This window comes from Abramis brama, assembly GCF_963993115.1.
Source record: "Abramis brama genome assembly, chromosome: 23".
NCBI classification, from domain to species: Eukaryota; Metazoa; Chordata; class Actinopteri; order Cypriniformes; family Leuciscidae; genus Abramis; species Abramis brama.
The window spans coordinates 25,146,225-25,162,852 of NC_139985.1; the positions used below are offsets into that span (position 1 = coordinate 25,146,225).

The window sequence follows — 16,628 nt, forward strand, 5'->3', positions numbered from 1 at the left end:
ACCGAAACCCGCTGCATCAATATGGTGCTCTCGGATAATCTCCTGATCACAATCCTCATCTATTAATCCCTCGTACGCCAAAACCTTGCTTCTAAACAGCTTACTAGGATTGGGCATCGGCTACAAAAGCACGTCTCTCATTGTGTACAATTCTTAGCGGTGTAGTAATCCGGGACAGATGTGTTTGTGTGTGTGTGTTTATGAAATGACTGTGCATCATGGGTATGAAGGTTAAGTAATCCCTGGTGGGAAATCACAGCAAACAGGGCCATTCTGGGTCACACATCTGTGTGTGTGCGTCACTGCTCAAAAGACATGTTGGAGTCTGATGGTTGAGTAATCCCTTATGGCTAACCACAGCAACAGGGCATTCTAGGGGCAAATGGCAAGACGTGTGTGTGTGTGTGATGTCCACCTATGCTCCAGATGTTGCAAATGCAGTAGACTGGCTGAGCATCGATCGTGTCTTAAAGCGCCCCAGAGCTCAGTCTGTCAGTCTCTGTGACCTACTTCCTGCTTTGATGAAGAACAAAGGAGCAAGAAAAATGGGGAGTGAAGGACAACTGTCTTCCTCCATAGACTCACTTATATCTGCCTCAGCAGTGTTTCCTTTTAAACAAAATCACCCAGAGATGAAAGGGAACAAAAGAACTTTAAGAGGTGTCAAATGAGAGCAGAAAGCTTCTCTGGGCAGTGTTTACAGCTCTAAGGAAGGGACTGTGTCTTCCTGTTAAACGCTCGGTGAGCTGTGACCCGTTCACGGATCACTTCCTGCAGTTTTGCTCTGACGGGCTCAGAACATTTGGATACTGATAGTGACTCACACATCTGACAAAATCTGGGCTATGACTGAGCAGATTGTACAGTGATTATTAGGCTATAGGTAAAGTCATGCAAATGCCTTCATAATGCATCATAAATGGTTGAAACTTTATGTCCATTGTCCAAACAATGTGAAAAACACTCATTTAAAAAATGGACTAACCTGTTATAATTACCACTAAGAAACCCATCATGGGGACACACTTAAAAACATCACAAGACATGGCACATAGCCATTCGTCTGAATGTGTGTGACTATAGTGGCGCGTGCTTTAAAGGTGAAGAATTGAAAACCCAACGTCTCCCAGAGGGGTTTTGCTGTGCAAACTTTAGCTACCAGCTTAAGCACAAGATGCTATCAGAATGCTAATTAAATTGCCGCCAGTAAAAAATATCAAAAATAGTAATATCAATAATAAACAAAATAGTCAATATCACAAACAATTTGTCCATTAGTCAACCATTGTGACCAACGAACTCTCATGAAAACTAGAATATTCCGTTATTGTATGACTTGGATTGTACGAACACGTACACCTATTATACTGTATGTTTTTTTTAGAATGTGGTTAGGTTTAGGTTTTGGTCATGCGTTTTATGTGTCTTCCTCTTGTCTACCTCGCAGACAAGTTTCCACGAATTTCAAGCGGACAAAAATGTTATTTTCAGTATTGCGTTGGCTGAACATTCAACAATCAGGTACATAATAGAATGGCATATCAAGCCTTATTCAAGTTACACGAGCAGAACAGAAGTATCTGTAAATACGGTTTTACGAATGATTTACACCGAGAGTTGGTGCTTCCGTCCATCACGTCTCGTTTTAGAGTGTGAAGTTAAATATGTGTTCTCTGCCTGTCTATTTCTTTTTAAAATATTGATTTTATCGTTACAGCCTTACACCATACCGTTATAAATCTTGAAATGACTTTGAAATAACATGAAATCTTACATGGCCGGCCGGATGAGTTTTGTACAGATGTCCTTTGATCTTTTATATGTGAGAGCAAAGCCTCACGCGGTGAGATCAGAAGCCGCAGAGAGGCCAGAGATGGATTGGTTTCTGATGGAGAACAACCTTTGTAAACAGCCACTGTGTTTCCTGCCTGTACATTATAAACATTAGTCCCCACTTATCACGTCTCTCTTTGTTTGGTATCTAAGTCTAACAGTGGTGATTGTGAGACTCTGATGATTTCTTTCCTCTGTACTTTGGAGTAAACTCATCTGACCTTCACATTGCTCTTCATGCAGCTTGTTAGCACGAAGATGCCCCATTGTTGGCAGTTGGTTTTGTTCTATCACAGTGTAAAAGCTCAGTTTGAGAGTATTTCTTATCAATCAGAGCTCAGAAGCATTGCCGAGAGGGAGAACAGGATGTATGTGCGCAAGCATGGCATACAAATGGAGAGGCATGAGTCAGTGTGGTGAAAGTCTGAGGTCTTTTAAGGTCCATTCGAACAATAATGGGTATTATACACACTAGTGTATTCTATTATTCATCATACTGTTTAGCTCTTGTCCCAAACCCCAGGTGTTTTTTGTGAACTCTTGTCTAATAAATTTGTAACGGTTTTAACTCCTCAGACTTCTAAACTGGGTCAGCCGCTCTGTTTAATGGGAATTTTGACTTTGTGCTTTGCTTTGAATAAAGATGAATAATAAGTTCCCAACCTTGTTTGGTATAATTCGGCATATGTCTTAAAATAAATGTTTGGTTTTTTTAAACCCTCGACTAGCATGAATAACTTCAAAACCCCTACATATGTGTGGCAGAGAGACTCACCTGTTTGTATGAGAGGAACACAGGCCGACTGAAGATGATCCACTCCACCACTTTACTGCAGGGTGGGGTGGTCAGAGAGCCGATGTAACGGTAGTAGCTCCCGACTGAAGACGGCAACAGGTCTCGGAGCACGAAGGGCTCTAGAAATGTCTCTTTCTCTGGAACAACAACAACAACAAAGAGCATGCTGAGAACAAGGATTTTAGTGGTTGTTGGTTAGTAGTGGCTGTATAAAGGCGTAATAATTAGTGCTGATGCTCATATTGTTAGGATTTTGAGCAGGATTCTGATTCTTCTTAACTCTTTCCCGCCATTGAAGGAATTATCCGGCTGTCTGTGTTTTCACTGTTGTACACATCTTCTAAAAGAGTACTGAATCTCCTGATTAAAACACAGGCGAAGAACAAGCAGAAACAAGCGATAACATATGTAAAATAACGTGATCATCAACATTAAACAGCAAACATCGTTCCCAAATGAAACATCGACCCAGGACGAGCTTTAGGACTGTGAAGCATTGGGGGTGTTGATGGACTCGATCTAATTCATCTGTGTTTTGATCATCGTTCTGAATGTAGTCTTTGACAAAAACGTGACTTTCTTAGTTTTTTTTTTTTTTTTTTAATGAAACTTGCCCACATTCAAATGTTGATAAAAAAGAATTCATGAAGCTAGAATAACACAGATTTTTAAAAGCAGAGTGTCTGTTCTTTCTTTTGATATATTTCATGTTCAGATATATTTATACAACAAAATATTCTGGGGGCCATGAAACTTTTCTGAAAATGATCAAAAATGCTGGCACTGATGGCAAATCTTTTTCAAAAAAACTGGCGGGGAAAGAGTTAATAGATCTAGACCCAAATCTTTTAGTAATTGAGATTTAAATGACTTGGAATTGAATGGAATCCAATAATCAGCCTTAACTACACATTTCCTTTAGAAAGTATAAAACTCTGGTTATGAAACTTTTTTATTCATTTATTTATTTTAACAGCGAAATGGAGCAGCTGCAACTTTGAGATTAATCTCTGATTTGTCCTGGAATGGTTTTCCTCCACTTGTTGTGTCTGTTGTTATTCCAAAAAGGGACATGGGCCAGACAAAACGTTCAAGCTGTGGATGAGTTGTGCGTTTAGCGTTTTAAAGCCACTCAATCCTCGAGAGGACACAATCTGCAGATTTCTACCCATAATCCTCCTCTGATTGAAACGCTTATCAGTTCCATCCAACAATGCCTGCCCAACATATGGCTGGCCTGGCGACATGATAAAACCAAAACCGCTTTCAACTTGAGTGTTTCTTGTTCCGATTTTCAAAATGCTCAAACATTGTGCCTGAAATCAAGATAAACAGATGCAGAACGCTGATTGGTTTGATGCGAAGAGAGGATGATGCACAAAGAATAAAGTATCTTGCCAGCCCACTGACCCATTTTCCAAACCTAACATTGGGAAACCTGCTCAGAGGAGCTTAGCATGCAAATGGCATTTGATTTAGAAATCAAATTCTGCACATTTGATAATAGTCCAGCCGGAACAGTCCAACCCTTAAAAATGCAGTGTTGACACTGTCTGTCCCGTCGTTGGGTTGTTTGTGTGATTCTGTATTGACAATCTGAGTGGCGACGGCCAGGTAAATGGAGACTTCAAAACATCCCTGGAAGACTGAATTAATGGACTTGTAATGCATTCTGTAGAGAAACATAGACCTCATTTCACTGTTTTGATTTATGCACCCCAGAGAAGTGATTCTTGGTTGAGCGAACAGTACTTGACGACTGGTGTGGCGCGAGGGGACAAACATGAACTCGCAACGCACAACGCCACTACCAATCACAGCTGGGTTTAGAGATACTGCAATCTGATAGCCGTCTCATTATCACTCACCGAGAGAGAGAGCAAAATAAACAGAAGCATGCGCTCATTTATATGCAGCTGGGTGGCTAGTGTGTAAATGGGAAGGCTAACATGCCTTGTGTTGTGTGTATATTGAAGTTAAGGTTGAATGAATGGTAATCCCCTGAAGGTTGGACTGGGAATGAAGAGCTAGAGAGAGAGAAGCTTTTGCTGTGCCTCAGTGGCATGGTAATGGATGCCACATAGCGCTTTTCTGTCACACGCACACACAGCCACAGGGCGAACACTCCAGTCACACATCCGTGTCTGAACCCAGCACGCCATGGACTCTCTCCGCCACACGCAGTCCCGCCGCCCAAACGTCCGTCATGAGGTTACATCAGCTGCCTCACATTGTGAGTCTGTGCAGAGCCAGTGCAAGAGTAAGGAAATGTTGATATTGTGGGCTACTTTTAAGGCACAACACACACACACACACACACACACACACACACACACACACACACACACACACACACACAATTTACCTTTTTAGGTAGAGTAACAAAACTTTAGCAAACAAGAGGCCATATTGTACACTGTTGTAGCATTGTAAACACACTTATACTCAGTGGCGAAACTTTGTTTTAAAAAGTGCGTGGGACATTGCTAACACAATGCTAAATCATAAATCAGATGTATGTACAATAACATTACGATGTCCAGCAATCGATTTAAATAGTACATTGGGTTTAATTTGTCATTTAATGAGGTCTGATATATGTTGTTAGTGGTGAGAATTTTCATGTGAATAAATACATAGATCCGACTATTTTAAGCGTGTATTTAAATGGTCCAGTGGCAGAACTTTTCCAAGCGTGTCAGAGGTTCTGGTTTCTAATCCGCACTCGTATAGTTTTTTCTATTTTTTTTCTCATCAAAACCGATTATATTTATCAGTGGTTGTATATCAGGCAGGGACACGTTTGTGTGCATTTTGTTTTGTAATTTCACCGGAACGAATAGAGAGTCTCCACAACGGATTGAAGCGCGCGTCCGAGTGAAGACTGCGCGAGCCACAAGAGAACACAGTATCCGCGCCACTGATCGCCGCGGCAAAAAGAGATTTAAAAAACAACACATTTCAGCGCTAGATCGCCTATTATTTAACAAACGAACGAAATGAATGCTCTGCTAGTTAACTGGAGATGTTTTATTTATTTGTATTGGTACATTCATGCCGCGAGATGTTTCAAAAGTGGTGGGGACAATATCGACCTTAGCAAAAAGTGGTGGGGACATGTCCCACCTGCCCCACCCGCAAATTACGCCTATGCCTAACTCTATTATGATTGGCTTAACTCTTCCCGCGTGAAAGCTATCGAATTGTACCAAAATGTAATTTACAATGAAGTTCATGAAGGCAGGCCAAGTTACTGAATACTAAATAAACCCTAATGTTAATGTAAATGTCAGTGTGGGTCATCACTTTTTGGTAAACAATCCAACAATTTGGTATATAAGAGTGGCCGCGGTTCCTGCCTTAAAGCAACACTAATAATATTCATGAGCCAAAGTTAGACTCCTGTCCTTCTGGCTTTTCCTATGTCATAAATGTGAAAATTTCTGATCAAGTTGCTTTGTTTCTTAGTCTACACTCAAAAAAATAATTTTTGCCTCGTTAAATTTAATGAATTAAAATAAGCTAAAGTAACACGATTGTTTAATATTTTGTCACAACTTAATTTAATTGTGTTCAATCAACCTAATATATTTAAAACTGAAGTTTACTTAATTAATTTGTGTGAAAACTACATGAATCATTTTTGTTGACAACAAACTGGGCAGTTGATCTGTAGTTCCCAGCATGCTTTGTAAGGGACTGCATTAGGAGGGTAAAATTAGGGATTAAAGTGTTATTTTATGTGTTTTTCTGTAAATGGAAAGATGTTGTTAGTTAATGTTAGTGTTTAATATTCAGTTATGTTAGAAACTTTCTGTAATGTTTTTGAATTTTGTGGTTACCATTATGCAGAAGAGTGGCGACTGTGTTTAGCTTAGGGCTGTGGACACTCAGTATACACTATACATGCATTAAACCTCTTTCGCAAAGTGGTTTTAATTTAAGTGAACAAAATTAACACTAAATTTTGAACACTCAAAAGCTATTCTTTGAATTAATGTAATTAAATCATGGAAAGGATTTCCACATGATTAAATGGCTTTCTTTCAGCATTAAGCACTTTTGTTAGGCTAACTTAAATTGCATAGATTGGATCAACTTTATTAACTAGCGTAATTGTACTACTGTAAAATAAGTTGGATTCAACTATATTTAATTAAGTTGAATGCAAATTAAGTAAATTAGCTGGTCCAAAACATTGCAAATTAGTTGGGCTGACACTATTAAATTAAGCTGTGCCCAACCATAGTAAATAAGTTGAATTAACCTTAATAAATTAAGTTGACCCAACGTAAGTACATTAAATTGGAATAACAGAATTGCATAATGCTGAAATAAAGCAAGTTAATCATGTGGAAATCCGTTCCATGATTTTTTTATGTTCATTCAAAGAGTTATTTTTTTGAGTGTAAGTGGACTGGAGATGGAGCTCAATCTACATTGTACATCATCATACTCTGAAAAAGCAAGGAATTTCTTGATATCCATTATACATCCTCTTTAATAGCTTTAATAACTCTGAAACTACTGACGTGAGCGAACCCGTGAGCGAAGCTCTACCAGGGGTCTCCAACCTTTTTTCATTTGAGAGCTACTTTTTTTTTGAGAGCTACTCATGTAATACAATACTTAAATCTCTTAAATAATGTCTCATAACTCTCATATTAACAACTATCCAAAATGTTTTAGATCTAAAAGAGTTTTTGTAGGCCTATATATGTCACCCTTAAATGTCAGAGAAAAGAACAGAATCAGAGATAATTTTTTTATAGAAAATTGTACGTTGCATGTTATACTGTAAAAACACATAATTATAGTTGATTTTAGTTGATCATAACTAGAGATGAAATGGCATGAAAAATTTCATTTCATGATTATAGTGACCAAAATGATCACGGTTATCACAGAATCCTGTTTAAAAAGTAGTAATATTACACAATGAAATCAATTCACCAAGTTTTATGTCGAAAACTAGCAAATAACAAATAAAAAAGGAGTGTCTTGCAACATGTTATCTACTAATATGTACAAGTTTTGACAAAAAAGCTTTTATAAAAAGATAAACCTCACATATTTCAGCCTTTAAATCATTTTTATAAAAAGAATGAGTCAAAAAAGATAAATTACTGACATTTACAATGCACATTAGCTTATCTTTTATTATTAATAGTAAAATTCGGTCCGATTTTCCCGTGGTGTCTGTCGTTGCTATGCAACCATGCACTTCGCTCTCCACAACGACAAAGAAGTTTTAGTAGCTAATGGATTTCCACCACCGAAAATGAACTTGAGCACGCAAAAGACGCGATATGTGAACGGCCCCATGGCGAGCTACCTCCAATCAGGCCATGAGCTACTGGTAGCTCGCGAGTGACATGTTGGAGACCCCTGCTCTACACAGACCTCATTTGTCCTTGCCACTGACATTAAAATGACTTCATGAGAGATTCATTAAAGCCAGCTCATATCACGTCAGGCGAAAGAACAAAAGCTTACATCCTTGAATTAAGGATTCGCAAGTAACATGTTCCCAGAGGGCCTGTATAATATGTGCCTGCATGTGTTGCCTCAACTCAAACTCCATTGTAATCTGTTTAAAGCAAATGCAAATGCACTGATGTTTACACTGGGCCGTTCTCACAGAGTGCACGCTGTCTTCTAATGTATGGCATGTCCGCTTCTAACATATGGTTAAATATTAAGAGAAATTATCTTATAGGAGCTTAATGGATGATCACTTAACAAGACAGCTTTTCTCTTCCACCAGCTGAGGGCTTTAAATACAGCGTGTAAAATTCTTCATTGTGCTTCTCAAAATGGATGCATGCCTCTTAAGAGCCAACATTACCCAGACACTGCTTAAAATCTTCATTTTTAGTAGTCAGAGTGTGGACAAAAAGGTTTAAGAATTCACATACGGCCGCATCAGTGTCATTTGAGCTGCAAATCATTTGTTTGGGTTTCCTATGTGTAGTGTACATATGTGGCAGAAGATCGGCAGGTTGAAATTATAGCCGTCTGAGCGCTGACACCGGAGACACGGCTCTGAATGTGTGTAGACCCCCTGCTCCTATCTGTCTGGGATAAGAAGAGAGAACACAGCTCTGTCCTACTCCCGCAGAGAAGACACACACACACACACACTCCTCCACACCGCCCCCTACTCTAACCCTACTGAGCAAACAAGATCAACACACTCCAGCAAACAGGCCGCAGTAGCCTGACTGGTGCGGAAAGACTTGATGAAAAGGAAGAATAAATGCACTTCTGTCTGCTCTCCTCTCGTAGTGTATCATTTGAATCAAAGGGTCAAGGTTTGGCAGTAGATGCTGTAACTAGACCAATACGGGACAAAAAACATCTTTCTTGATGAGCATTCAAAAGTAGCCGTATATTCTCAGAAAATATAATTTTAGAAAGCAACCGGCAACATATCCTGTTGACTTACGATAGAGGGAACAGAGAAGGGTTGGGAACTGAATTTTTCGCTCTGACAGAGTTTCCTGCACTACTTACTGTATTCAGCTGTAGTGACATTAACAAAATTTTGGTGAAAATTTGGGGGCAACAAGGTTAATATCAATAGCGTAGTGATGTAGCACGGTCCAAATAGAAGATTCTTTCAAACCAAGCAGCTTTCTGTTGGTCAACGCGGTGAACTGATGTGACCAAATTTGGTCTTTCAGAAATCTTTAAAAAACTACTGTCAGGATTTACTAAAGACACGCAATGAAAAATTAGGGCTGAAAAGGCATGGACAGTTATTTTTGCGGCTGACCTTATTTAATATGCATTTGTAAGAGTTTCCCTTTCAGACGAAATATGTATGGGAGGACAGTATTTCAATGAATCACGCAAGGTGATTTACTAAGGTTTGCAGCATTATTTACCACCCAAAAAAGCATGTCTAAAACCAGACGCTAATTTGCGCTGCTCTTGGTAGATTGTGTTGGTCATTATGTAAATGATCCGGCTGTGTCTGTGTTCTTTTATTTGCGTGTCGTCAGTAGATCAAAAGCAAGTACTTTCCACTCCCATCTGCGTTTTTTTTTTTGGAATTGCGCTCTCATGCTAATATGCCATTTGGTAAATCTGGCCGTAAAAGCCTTGTCAGTAGTAATTTATAAAAATAAATGAATGAAATGCTTGTTTGCTTGTTTAAAATTTGTATTTATCAAAGGCTAATTATTGAATTGCAAAAGAAAAAGATTATTAAAAAATAAAAAGTCTGTGTAAATACACCTTTTGGAACTGTTAAAGAACCAGATTTTAAATAAAACATTTTAAAATATTATATTTTTCGTGTCTCATCCCTAGAACGGAGCCGCGTTGAGACACCACAACTTCACAAGAGTTCTTTAAACCACATAAAACACCATAGCAACTGCATAACCTCATCCTGGCAACATCCTAGCATCATGGCAGTGACTTTTGCAAGTGCGTGGATGACTCAGAATTTCAGAATATGTACAAATTGAGTTAATCACCATCATCACATCTTGGTAACCTCATCAATGTCATCAGATTTAGCATCATCATCTTCGTCTTCTGGCAGAAGGTGGAGGCAGAACTATCTTGGTGAAATTCCTTTTGAGTGGGAGCCGTTTAAAGTGAGTGCCATTATTACACAGCATTAGAGTTGATCTTTTTGTCAGAATGGCAGTGCGATGCTTTTAGTACCACGGCTGCCCGGATTACACCACAACTTCGTCATTCTCTCTCTCTCTCTCTCTCGCTCACTTTCTACGACTGTCTCAGTGGGCAGCACAAATCGCAGGCCGGTAATTACCATCAAAGCCTCGCCGTGCCTTTAAACTTCGCACGGACACATAGAGAGATGTTCCTGAGATGACTGAAAAGCAGGCAGAACAAGAGTATATTAACTAAGAAACCTTTAAAGATGTCAATTTACTCTGTCTGAATCATCGACAGACCTCGCTGTTTCATCTTAATATTCCAGAATATACAGTCCAGTTCACGCTGGGAGCAGTTGGTGGTGTCTTCATCATTTCAGAGCTTTTAATGTCTGGAAGCAGACAGAAGGAACATTAAGGGAAACTATTCAATGACTTTTAGGGGGTCAACTTACAAAAGGTTAAAGGAGCAGTCAGTAAGAATGACAGCTAGTGGTCGAAATAGGTACTGCAGTCCAAATTCAAAATATCGGAGATCGTTGTTTCTCCCGCCCCGTCCTCCTTAGACTCAACGCTCACGCGGGTTGCACGTTTGAGGACACGCAACAGGAACGAGCGCAATTTGTTGCCGAGGAGACTTACACACTGTAAAGTTGATTTATCCACGTTTTAATATACTCTCGTTCTTAGAGATTTGTAGATGATACCAAGGCTTTTTAGGTTGTGTGGAATCTTCAATCTCTGACCCAGTTTGTTTGCTGGCTGCAATACGCTGTGTTTCATGCCAACTGACATCCCGGTGTCTAAATACTATTGGGTGAACTGGCAGTGGGCGAGATCACACAGACCAAAACAAAAACGGACTGACAACACGGAACGTGTAAAATAACAAGTAACATAACTGGCTGTAGAAGTGTTTTTCAGAGAAATGAGTATGTTTCCTAAATATCTGCAAACAAATTATGGTATTTTTATGCTTTGGTAGAGTGAAAAAGTTAAAAAAGGTCATTTTCAGGGGGGTACAATCATCTTGTGAAAATAAAAATGATCTTTTGGTGCCCCTAGCACAGTTAACATTTAAAATCTTAAAGGGGATGTATGTCATTATAAAAAAAAAAACACTTTCTCCAATATCATTTTAATAAACAAAGAGAACTATAAAGAATAGGTTAATTTACAACAGAAAGTGTAACACTGTGTCTGAGCATGGCGTGAGTTTGGGGGTGAGGCTACCTGGAAAGTGGTTAAACAGCCTATCCTTACAAAAAAGTAGTATGATGGACAAATTGTAGCTTTTGGTACTTTTCTGTTTGTATATCAGCTTGTAGTTCCTTAGACTAGCACCACTTTCGTTCATCTAAGTGCCTACCTTTCCTTCTATCACCTGACAAAAGAGATTGCCAATCAAAAACACAAGTAGAAAATTACACACATTCTCAACAAAGCTAGAGACAAAATGAGTAGATAATGTGTTTGTGTACGCATGTATGGGTGTTTGTGTGTTTGCCAGCCTGGATACATGACTGTGTATACTGGTATATACTGTGTGTGTGTGTATATATATATTGTGACGGAACAGAGGCCTCACCCTTAATATCAGTGCCACCCTGTCACTTAAATTGCCTTCCTTGCCAGGTTCACAACTAGAGTGGGTGTGAGAGAGAGGAGGAGGGCTGTAACAACCAGGACTGGCGGCACATGTCGAGGCACACCTGAATCGAATGGAGCCTCGTCATCAGCGCTGTTAAATGCCGAGCAAACCTCTTTTCTCTCTTTTCCCCATGCATGCACACTTGTGTCCTTGTAGGTCCAGGAAGGGAGCGGGGAGGGATTCCTCACGTGCCAAGCCGTGAGTCGCTGGACCCGTATGCCCGTGCAGGGATACATGTGTTGCCGGCTCCAGGCTGAGAATGGCAGTCCCTAGGAAAGAAGCTGCCACCCCTTGTGCACCGGACCAAAGAGGGGAGCGCGTGCAGCCACCGAGACCCCGCCCCCTTTACCTGGACAACAGACCCCTGTTAATTTTGGACACTTTATTCCTATTTTTGGACATTTTATGTTTATTTTTAAGTTAAATAAAAGCTTCTCCTAGACCTGATGCAACACCTGCTGTGACTGTAGTCGCTTTTCCCACCACCACTATATATATATATACTTGCAGAGACAGGTATTTTTACATAGTTTTGTGTCTATTTGTCCGTTCAAACACAAGGAGACACGAAAGAGGAATCAATTCGGTGTTTGCAAGCTATCCCAAATGCCCCTTTCTGTAGCTATTGTTCCATCAGCCTGTTTTTATGTGCATTTTGAAGTATCCCATCAGAAACGATAGAAAAAAAGCCACATTTCGATTTTTCGTTTTTGACATTTACGAAAATTTTGAATAATGGGAGATAGATGCGCATTTGCCGAATAAATTCTGACGTAGCGAACATTAAACCCACGTGACTAATCATCTGTTACCACTGATGGTGTTTTATTTACTGTTGGTTACTAGGTTACCAATACCACAGTCATCCGCTCGAACAACTTGATGGAAACACACCTAATTCGCATTTGCGTACCAAACCGTGGGGCCTGGTCCATACGGATACCGGATCCACTGCGATCCGTTGCACCCCTAATTGGTTAAAATCAATAATAAAAATAATCAACAAGGATTATCTGACCATCTGCCCGTCACAACACTTTACAGTTAGTGAATAACACATTTCTATGGACAAAACACATACGAAAAATAGCAGAGGACAGAGCGAGCTGCTGCGGGAAAGGTGCAAAAACATGAGCATGCTTTATATTACAGTAAGCGCATCAAACAAAAGCACTTACTGTGGCTTGTACATGAAGTTTTACAAGGTAGTGTTTGTGTTTGATTTGATTCCAGCATGTTTTTTCAATACTATTTCAAATTTCAATACTAAACCCTCAACTTAAAATAGCCTATTCATGAAACATCTACTAACCGTGATGCACCACTCCTCTTAGACCATGAATGATCGGATCTACTGCAGGATTGTCCTTCATCCCCACCTGAGAAAGAGAGAAAGAACACAAATAAACAATAATGAGTTTCCAATTCATGTTGGATGTAATACAGACAAACAGATAGGTAGATAGATAGATAGATAGATCCCCCACACCCCCACAAAAGCTGCCTGCTTGAGAAGCATCTGAACTGAATGAATTGTTGAACACAGACAGAAGACTCCAGTACGCAATAAAACCTGAAAGAGGGAAGCCATAGTACTGACCTTTAATGTGTGTTTCTGAGTATATGTGCCTTAGCAAAATGGACTGATAGCTTGCTCAGTGCTGACTATATACAAAAATAAAATGGTTTGAAAATAATTTGAACAATCTTGATCCTTAAAAAAGCACAGATCAGGTAAAATCCAAAACAGGCAAAGCACATTTCCTTTGCTTCTCTTGGATGGAGGTGTATCAAATACAGGTTTGTGCTTTTAAGAAGCCCCTATAGGGTTGAATCAGGAGACAGGCTTTGACAGAGAGGACCCAAGAGGTGAGGTCTATTGTTGAGTTTGTGTGTATATGTGTGTAGGTTTGTGTATGAAGGAGGCCAGTGCTGGTTAGCCGACCTAACCAACATTCCCATGAGGCAGGAGTGAAAAGGATTCACGCACTTCCACTGGCACTTTGCCACCCTCTCTCTCTCTCTCTCTCTAAAGACTGCTCTTCACCGAAGTCACACGACAGACAGACAAACACAGACTGACAGACAAATAGATCTGAGCAACAGATAGAGAACGGACAGTGAACGACCACAAATAGAAAGCAGACAGGCAGATACAAAGACAGACAGAAAAAAGGACAAACAAATGTTTAATAACAAATAGAAAGCAGGCAGACAGACAGACAGACAGACAGACAGACAGACAGACAGACGGATCTGCAACCAAAATATTTTTCTTTTTCTAGTATCAGGACTGGCGTGCCTCAGGACAGCTACGGCCAGAGTGTGTGAAAAATGACACAAGTCAAAAGTGTCAGGGCCGGAGGAAGAGAGAGAGACAGTGTGAGGTTAACAACATCAGACTGACAATGGAGGGAACTTAAAGAGATAGTTCACCACAAAAATGAAAGAAAAAACATGTCTTCATTTACTCACTCTCATGTCATTCCAAAATGATAAATGTTTCTGTTTTTTTTATTTTTTTTTTTGCCTATAACAATAGAAGTCAACTTGTTACCAACATTTTTCTAAATATCTTCTTTTGTGTTCCACAGAAGAAAGGAAGTTATTCAGGTCTGAAACATGAGGAAGAGTAAAAGATGTGTGTTTGTTACTGAGAGCAGCTGTCTATGTAGAGAATTTCAATTGAATTGCTTATGAAGTTCCTATTTTGCCTTAGCAAAATGTAGACAGTGAGAGTTTTTTTTTTTTTTTTTTTTTTAAACAGAGCTCATATCGTGTTCAACATTGCATTCATATGGACTAGAAAAGTGAAAGCACTCTACAAATGAGCCAGTATGCCAGAGGTCACCCACAAACACCTGGAGTTCCTTGTAGAACAAACCCTGAGGTAAAAAAAATAGCAGCAAACTGCTTTAAACTCGGTTTAAGAGCTCTGTTCCACCTCACAAGTAAAAATAGCGCATGCAAATCAATAAAGTTCAACAAAGTACGTTTTAGCAGATGGAAAATAAAAATGCTCATTTGTTGTATTAAGCTCAGAGTGAGGTTTTTAATATAGCAGCTGTGAGCTCTACCAGTGAGAGAGCGAGAGAGAAAAGAACAGAAAGCCCTGCGATTGATTAGAAGTAAATGAGGAACGCAAATAACTGCCAGCTATAAAACAGCACAAGAACATAACTTGAAACACTAACCAACAATGAATTCTATAAAACCTAAAAACGATTTATTGTGTCCCTGGCCACCAACAAGCCTGCGGTTTCAAGTGTATTAAAGAAAATCTTTGGCTACATGCTAACAGCTAATAGCTGCATTTTAGTGTGTGGACGTGTGTCTTGTAAATAAGCCTATGAACATATCATGACAGATGTTACGACTGTTATCTTCCTTAATCAGGAACAGATCATAGACTAAATGTTTGGGCAATACAGAAAATGGTGTGAGTTTCAAATAAAAAGAGATATCAAGCGAGGCACATGCTATGAGGACTTCCTCAGATAATAGCCTAAGAGAATGAGAGCGATGAGAGAGGGTTAGGGAGAATATATAAAACTCTAGTCAGATGAGATTTCAACTTATCTATTTCAAACTGAATGTCTGTGTTGTCATTTATTGATTAGTCTTCTATTTTAGAAAATCTAAAGTTGCTAATTTCTATAGCAAACATTTATATATCCATGCGTTTTTATTTTTCTGTGCATTTTTTGATTTCAAGTATATATAGGGACTTTCAGATTTTGTATTCCAATTTAATTTTCATTTTATACATTGTTTTTGTCCTTCGTTGTATTGTACAAATAATTTGTTTAAGAGTAAGTATACTTACACTAGACTAGTGTATAAAAGATTGGGTTTGGTAAGATGAAGTCTCTTATGTAAGGCTGCATTTATTTGAGTATAGTAAAATTACAGTAAAAACAGTAATTTTGTTAAATTTTATTATAATTTAGAATAACCTTTTTCTATATATTTTTTTCAAATGTAATTTATAAATGTGATGCAAAGCCAAATGTTCAGCAGCCATTATACAGTCTTCAGTGTCACATGACCCTTCAGAAATCATCTAATATGCTGCTTAATATTCTGTTGAAACCTTGATATTTTTCCAGGATTCTTTGATGAACAGAAAGTTCAAAAGAACAGCATTTATTTGACATAGAAACCTTCTGTAACATTATAAATGTATTCACTGTCACTTTTGATCAATTTAATAAATACTTGCTGAATAAAATAATTTATTTAATATACTGGTGAGATGAATCAGCTTTTAAGAGTGCTGAATGCCACTACTGTGTTTTGCTATGAGACAAGCAACAGAAACGTCTCGGGTTACGTATGTAACCCTTGTTCCCTGAGAAAGGGAACGAGACACTGCGTCGGTGACGACACTAGGGGAACGCCCTTCAGCGTAGCACGTCTGAATTCATGAATGAAACCGAATCCAATCCTATTGGCGTTGCGTGATGACGTAGTGTGTGACGGCATATACGGATGTGTACAAAAGCACGCCGGCACACAGAAATGTCAGCTTTTGCTATGAAGCAAGTGCTCCAGGCGGGGTGAGGTGTGGCGAACCGACGCAGTGTCTCGTTCCCTTTCTCAGGGAACAAGGGTTACATACGTAACCCGAGACGTTCCCTTTCGAGGGAACTCGAACTGCGTCGGTGACGACACTAGGGGAACGAGATACCCACTATACCACAACGAACCCCGC

The 16,628-nt window shown here is 39.3% G+C and overlaps 1 protein-coding gene across 1 annotated transcript in view; it reads right to left on the minus strand.

Annotated features, from left to right (window-relative positions):
- ptprga (protein tyrosine phosphatase receptor type Ga) overlaps positions 1-16,628 on the minus strand; it is a 254,040-nt gene that overhangs the window by 46,842 nt on the left and 190,570 nt on the right. Inside the window, exons 6-7 of the mRNA XM_084100324.1 lie at positions 13,227-13,293; positions 2,609-2,766 (exon numbers count right to left, since the gene is read on the minus strand). Coding sequence (XP_083956450.1) covers positions 2,609-2,766; positions 13,227-13,293 — 225 coding nt within the window. The remainder of the gene's footprint in view (positions 1-2,608; positions 2,767-13,226; positions 13,294-16,628) is intronic.